General features: G+C 44.5%; 1 protein-coding gene across 1 annotated transcript in view; it reads right to left on the reverse strand.

The window, feature by feature from the left end:
* plcg2 (phospholipase C, gamma 2) overlaps window positions 1-4,629 on the reverse strand; it is a 59,808-nt gene extending 55,179 nt beyond the window's left edge. Inside the window, exon 1 of the mRNA XM_007889266.2 lies at window positions 4,390-4,629. Coding sequence (XP_007887457.1) covers window positions 4,390-4,585 — 196 coding nt within the window. The 5' untranslated portion in view covers window positions 4,586-4,629. The remainder of the gene's footprint in view (window positions 1-4,389) is intronic.
* Window positions 4,630-7,629: the final 3,000 nt, after the last annotated feature.

Raw genomic sequence — 7,629 nt, forward strand, 5'->3', positions numbered from 1 at the left:
TGCTTCATTTTCTTTCCTCTTTGATGCTGGAATTTTCCACTCCTGCCTCCTCTTCTGTTCTCAAGGATTCCTAGCGCACACATGCACTTGGGATACTAGTGTCAGGATTGTTTTTTTAAAAGGAAACCGTATCCTTCTGAATCACCATCTATTTGGAAATGTTATAAATGAAGACATGTGTCCGGTCTCTTGTGCCTCTCAGGTATCCCTTGTGTTTCACGGTTCGAAAGAGTGGATCAGAGACAGACTGGGCGCAGGGGATCTGTGTTGGAGTCTATCCTAAAGTAACCCCGTGGCATTACAATCATAACAAAACTCTGTATTTGACACAGCCTTTTACATCAGGACTCTTAAACAGCTTCAGACAGTAACAGTAAAGAGGAGTGACTATATATTTTGTTGGCAGCCACATGAAGTCAATGACCAATTTTATCAACAATCTTATTGTTTTGCCAGGACAGTGGGAGAAACTCCCTTCTCTTCAAATAGCGCTATGAGATCTTTAAAGTTGCCCTGAACAGGCAGATAGGACCGTGGTTTAACGTCTCATCCAAAGGACTGCACCTCCGAAATTGCAACGCTCCTCCAGTATTGCACTGGAGCGTCAGCCTAGATTGTGAGCTCCAAATTGCTCACCTGATGAACTAAGAGGTGTGAGTGCTATCGACTGAGCTGAGAATACACCAGTTCAAATGAGAGTGTGAATAGGAGGATGTGTGTCATTGGCTACTTGCACATGCGTAGTCTCAGTATGGTAGAAATTACATTAAAATCAAAAGGAATTTAACACCATATGCATGTGTCCCCAGTCTCTCCCTCTCTGGCCAACAGTCGGAAAATACAGGAACAAGGGATGATTGAGTGGTACCAGTAAGTGAGTGCACAGATAGTACCCTTTGTAACGTTTACAATTATGTAGTCATTCAGATGAGTACAGTTCCCTTTTAATTGCTTCCAGTGCCACTTTGTTTTCTCTTGTGCTGAGGAGATTCTCTCTTCCCTCTCTCTCTCTGTGCCACCCACAAAGATCACACAGTCTGTGACAATGTGCACTATAATAGCACAAAGGCCAGCCAACAGGAGAATGAACAATTTAAGTGCAGAATTCAAAAGTCTTCACAAGAAAACAATAGCACCTTAAGGACTGTTTTTGTTTCGTTACTAGGTGATTCCAGATCCAGCATTGTCTGGGCTGAAACAACACTATGCTGTTAGCGGAGAGGAGGAGAGAAGCATTTGACAGTCTCTACAGTCTCTTTTGTAAAGAAATACCACATACTAAGCGTTAATGTTAATTATTAATAAATAGTGATAAATATAATCTTGAAATTTGACATAGCACCTTTCATGTCAGGAGGACATCTCAAAACACTTAAATAAATATTGGATTCATTCCATAAACATTGTAAATAAAGACCTTTCCACACAGGGCTATTAAATCAATGAAAGAGTGAAAATATCAGGTAAATCAGGGAATATATAAACAGCCGCCAGTCCACAAAAGCAATCTGTATAGCGCTTCTCATAGGTTGTCACTCTACAGTGGTGAACATAAAGCCATGTTCAGGGTCCCTAAGTCTCACACCAACAAATTCCTTGGGAGAGCAGAACAAATGAGGCTGGATTTACAATGTAAGATCTCTCGTATAAGTACGTTTTCAGTACTAAACTTTTACAGTAGTAGGTTGGGGGAAATGGGACATGTGATATGATCACATACTACATTTACTCCCCCCTTGAAATGTCCAGGATATTGTTGTTTCTGATGGAGATTTCTGTCTCTATGAGATTGAGACAAGGTATATCCCTGCCTTCGATGTCCCCATGGAGTTGTTTGCCTGACAACCTTTGATCTATGCAGGAAATGAAGATTTTGGAACAAGTGGAATTTGCCTATTGATTCACATTTGGAACCTGTATGAACTAATAATCTTCAATCAATAAGCTATTAAATGACAGGAGGGGGAAGAATGTGCAGTTTACAAGCACAATGTCTCAAAGTGCTTCATGGCAATGATTATAACGTGTTTGTGTTGGTTGCTTTTGTACTGCAAAACTTGCCTTTATACCACGGGGCGGCATATTAACAGTGGGGTAGCCTGATCAACTTTGCTCCTGACATGTTAATGTCAAAAAAAATGAAAGAAAGGGAAGAAAGTGAGTGAAAATTGGGTCGATAGGATTAGAGAATTGACTGAGAAAGAGGAAAAGCAGCACCGAGCTACTTGTGAAGTTGCAAGTGGGGTGTGATGTGAGAACTCGGTGAGGCCAGGCAAGTGCTGAGACAATGTTCTGGGCCAAGAGACCTGACAACGTGCTAAGAATGAAATGGACAGGGTGCCAGATGAGCAGCAGACTGACTAGACAAGCCCCCAATGAATGGAATAGAGAGGACATATATTTATACAATATACCAGAGCAGCACTCAAGTTATATTAATAATAACCTTTGAATTTAACACACATCGCCTTTCACATTCAGAGGCCACCACCAGGTCCTTCACAGGATTTTACTGTAATGTGCAGTGACTGTGTATTTTGTAGGCAGAGGTGGAAGCAAAGTCCCCCAAAACAGTCGTGAAATAAAAGCCGTTATCGTATTTCATCTGGGATATTGTTGGCCGGGTGACCAGGAGGAATTCCCCTTCTCTTTTCCAGTGAGAACAAGTAACTGGAGAAACAAGAAAAACAAATGCTCTTGTATAGCGCCTTTCATGTCAGGAGGACGTCCCAAGGCACTGGACTGTAGTGTCAAAGTCGTTGCTTTCCCACCAAGGGTGCCTTATCGCCTGAAGCAAAATACAAGAATGAGAAGCAACACTACTGATTTATGTATCAACGTAAAATATATATTTTGTACCTAGATAAAGACATTGGCTTGCTTAGAAACTCTCTACTTATTGAATTAGGACACAGACTCATTATCTAGGCTGACTTTGCTGTGGAGTGCTCCAATATCAGAGTAGCCTTCGGATGACACAAACCCAAGGTCCTATCTGCCTGTTCGCCCAGATGTTAAAGATCCCATGGCACAATTCAAAGGAAGGAGTTTCTCCCTGTGTGCTGGCCAACCATCCTGACACTGAATTGGTCATTCACTTCACGGCTGTTGGTGGGACATTGCTGTGTGCACTCCAGGGCGCTACCCTGCACGAGGGGCGCTATATAAATGCAAGTTGTTGTTATGTGCAAAAGACAGCTCTCAACGCGAGAACATGATACACCAAACAAAGATTATTATTTATAACGGGGAGGGGGAATCGAGCATGGGATAATTAATACAGATGACTGCTGTCTTGATCCTTCTCTATATATGTCACTGCTGTAAATTAGACCCTTCTCCCAATCTGGGATTATATAGACTAAACCATACGGAATATGCCATTCGGCCGAACCAGTCTGTATTGGTGTTTTTACACCTCACCAGCTTCAATCCTTCCCAATCTACGCTCCCATACCCATCTCCTAACCCCTGCTATTTACAATATACTCTCCTAAACCCCTTTCCCACATCCCTACCAATTTCCTCTCCCACTTTCTCCCTCGTACATTCAAGACCCACCTCTTTATTGCACTTCCAATGCTCTGTTTGGTGAATCATATTATTTATACTAGTTTGAAAGTGTTAAGTTGAACCGTCTGGCTAAACAATACCGAAAGTTGTGAGGATCCCCAAAACAGTGGACGTTAGCAAACCTCCACGCAAGCTCCCCCCAACTCCCAGCAAGTCAACATGAGAAACTCTGAATCATTTCTTAACTTAATATTTGTTTCCTCTCCACTGGGCTTCCCGCAGGTCTTTTCCATTCAAAACAACGATAAGAGAGTCGAGTGGTAATGATGACTAAACCATTGATTTGAAAGTGGAGGACAGGAATGGTAATGGGGTGACAGAGTCGTGTTAGAAAACTTGACCTGAAATTGACAAGCCTTGGTGGTGGGGGAGGGGGGGGGCGCGGGGGTGGTGGTTGAGGTTTTTTTTCCACCAGCCCGGAGTCTGACCCATGTCGAAACCCATCACCATCCTTACTTAAGAGCCTCCAAACCAAACTGAGAATTCCGTGCCGTCCCACCTACACATGAATGCACGGAAGGAACTCCCAAGTTTGGTTTGGATGCTCTTAAGTAAGGACGGGTTTCCCCATGTGTCAGACCTCCCCACACCCCACCTTGCTGACCCCCAAACCTCAGCCACCCCACCAAAATTGCAAAGAATGATTGATTAGAGAGAAGGGAGGGGGTGGGGGGGGGGGGGTTAAAAGTTTTAAAGAGTGGGGGGGGGGGTGGTGGGGGGGGGTTTAAGAGACAAGCTAGATGCTGAATGTTCCCCGCGACTTCTGTGTTGAGGCTTCAATAAAAAAAAACAACCCAAGTGGTGGCAGATACTCACGAACTCCCTCGATCTTGTCTGCAGTGCGGTTCCAGGACAGTTGTTGGGTTTCCATGATCACCTGTAAGGTCCTCCTCTCGGGTTGGGATTTCTTGAGATTGAAAACTGTCATTACTGTTCCCAACTCCAAGCTGCGCTTCAGTCGGCTCTTCTCTGACTCTGCCATTGAATTCCAATCCTCTCTCTTCCAAGACATCTTCTCTCGTTTTGGTTTTTAACGTGTGTGTGTATGTATATATATATATTAAAAAAAATCAACACTTTTTTTTTTTGGGGGGGGGGGGGGGGGAGTGGAGTGGAGAGGTTGTGTGTGGATGATCAGAAGGAGAGAGGGAAGGAGAGAGATAAAGAGAGAGGGAGAAAAAATTCCCAACTCAAAACTCTCAAAACTCCCTAAAGCCAAGAGAACTCGTTTGGCTTTCACTCCCAACGACCGACACAGACACAACCTGCGCCTCCTTTCGGGGCATGAAAGTTGCAGAAGTTTTACACAGTTTCTGAGTCACAGCAGTGACCTGAACACTTTACATATATATATATAAATATATATATATATCTACATACATATATATGTGTGGATAGATTTTCCTTTTTCTTTTTTTATATTAAAAAAAAGGAGAGAAACAATCAAGAAAGGTTCACAGATTACCTTCTCTTTTGGGGGTCCACTTTATGCTCAGTCCAGATGTTTCTTTTGAAATATATGTATGTGTGTGTGTATATATATATGTAAAAAAAAGCGGTGAAACTTTTTAGGAGGGTCTAAAAAGAACCAACATCTTGCCTGTTCCTCTATTTAGCTGCATTGAGGAAGTAAGTTGATATTCTGCTCAGAAAAACACACTATCCGGAAACGCTGTTGATTGCATTTATGCAAAACTACAAAGCTGCCTTAGGACCTAAGGCTTAGATATTACTTCGTGTCAGCAAAGGAAAGGGGGGGGAAATTATATTGCATTTAGTTTTACATTAGTACAGCGCCACCTTGTGTATTCTCTCTCTCTCTCTCTCTCTCTCCCTTAACCCCCTCACACACACACACACACACACACTCACACTCACACATTTCCCAAACTCTTGGATGTCACAAAGTATTAAAGAGAACTTTGTTCAACTTACTCTAGGACTGGCCGGGTAAGTTCCTTATTCAATCCTCTCCCGCCCACGACACACCGCCGCTCGACACGGAGTTGACCAGAGATCTTTGTCCAGCCAAAGGTGGATCAGAAAGCTGGAAGCGCTCCACAGGATTCACTGTAAAGTGCGGTGACTGTGTGTGCTTCTCGACGTGACCCCGGCAAAACTATTTGTGCTCGACAATGTTCCCACAAACAGCCATGAAGCGGACGATCGACTTTATCAGGGGTGAGGGTTTTGAGGGAAACACCAGAAGAAACTCTCTTCTCTTTTCAAATAGCGCCACGGGAATCCTTAACATCCGCCTGAGCAGGCACAGCCAGGATCTCGGTTTAACGTCTCATCGAATGGACAGCAGCTCCAACAACGCATCAGAGCATCAGCATGGATGATACGAGTTCCAACTCCTAATGTGGGGATTAAGAAACCATTCAGTTCTGCCTTATATAATATAATAATAATAATCCGTGCATTTGATATAGCGCTTTTCACGTCGGGAGGACGTCCCAAAGCACTTGACAGAACACACTGTAAAGTGAGTTGACTGTATATTTGTGGGCGAACGCGGCAGCCAATTGCGCACAGCAATGTCCCACAAACAGTCGTAGATTGAAAATGACCAATTTATTATTGTTTTTGGTTTTGGAGGGATTATTATTAGGCTCTGTGTGGAGTAAGGAAACTTGCCCAAGGTTTCGCCCTCTGCCTGGAATTGAACTCAGGTCTCTCGCTTGCAAAGCGAGTGCTCTAACCACTGAGCTACAGGACTCCGATATGTTACCCTTTAGGTCAACTCTGTTTCTGGCTGTGGACATGATGCCAGTCTCTGGGAATGGGCCAACAGATCCAAAGAGCATCGCTGAGGACTGACAGCTCGATTTCTCTTTCCTTCCCCCCCACCCCCTGCCTCGCCCAATCCCAGGACAAAAATACACGGTGACAAGGTCACGCATTTCCCATGCTGTTCCTGTTGACTCTGGGATCGGAATGAAGACCTGACTTCGCACTTCGCATAGTGTTATGGACTTGACATTACCTTGTGTGCTTACAGCGTAAAACAAGATAACAGACTTGCCAAAGAGGGGTGGTGCTGAGTATCTAGAATATGTTGTTACCTCTCGCACCTGCTTCCAGTGCACTATTGGAGCCCAGAGAGAAATGATAGCAGAATCTCCTCTGCTCCTATCCTCACAGCTCACTCTTACAGATTAAATCAGTTCACAAACACAGTACTACCTCTGTCTGCTACCTTGTACAAGAACATAATAATCTCTGCAAAAGTTAAAGAGTTTACTCCAGTAAAGCTTAACTAACTTGCCTGTCCAAAGCCTTATTTTGATGTAATACTCTGAGGGAGGAAACTAACCACAACCAAAAATTCAGAGAAGATAAAGCTCAGTGAAATTCAACCCTGACTATAAATCTAATCTAGTAATTCCAGGATAACAAGATCATGTTACTGCATTACTCAGCTCTGGTCAGTTACATTCCACAAATGGTATTCCTCTGATCTCACCGACACAGTCTTCGAAAGAGCTCCATTACGCTCGCATACCAGGCTCCGCGACCCCATCGCCCCCATCTTCGCCCAACTCCACTGGCTTCCAATCACGCAGAGGATACAGTTCAAGATCCTCCATGGCCTTGTTCCCCCTACCTCTGCGACCTCCTAACCCCCTACCATCCTGCCCACTCAGCGAGCTCTGGCCTGCTTCACGTCCCCCACCTCACTCACCCCACCATTGGCAGGCGGGCCTTCTGACACTTTGCCCCCACCCTGTGCAATTCCATTCCACAGTCCGCTTCATCCCCTCCCTTGCCTCCTTCAAGATCCATCTCAAGGACCCTCTTATTTGACCATGCTTTTGATCACCCTGCTTCCTCCCCTGCTCTCCACCCTCACTGATCCCGACCCCTCGCTCGGGTCCAAAACTCTGACTGTTCAGCACCTTGGGATGTCCTCCCAGTGTGAAAGGCACTATACAAATGTAATTTTGTTGTTATTGTTGCTTCACGTCCCTGCCTCACCTGCCCCACCATTGGTGGGCAGCCCTTCTCCCATTCTGCTCCCACCCACTGAAAATCCACCACGCAGTCCCTCTG

The sequence above is a fragment of the Callorhinchus milii genome, unplaced genomic scaffold, assembly GCF_018977255.1.
Source record: "Callorhinchus milii isolate IMCB2004 unplaced genomic scaffold, IMCB_Cmil_1.0 Scaffold14, whole genome shotgun sequence".
Classification (NCBI taxonomy): domain Eukaryota; kingdom Metazoa; phylum Chordata; class Chondrichthyes; order Chimaeriformes; family Callorhinchidae; genus Callorhinchus; species Callorhinchus milii.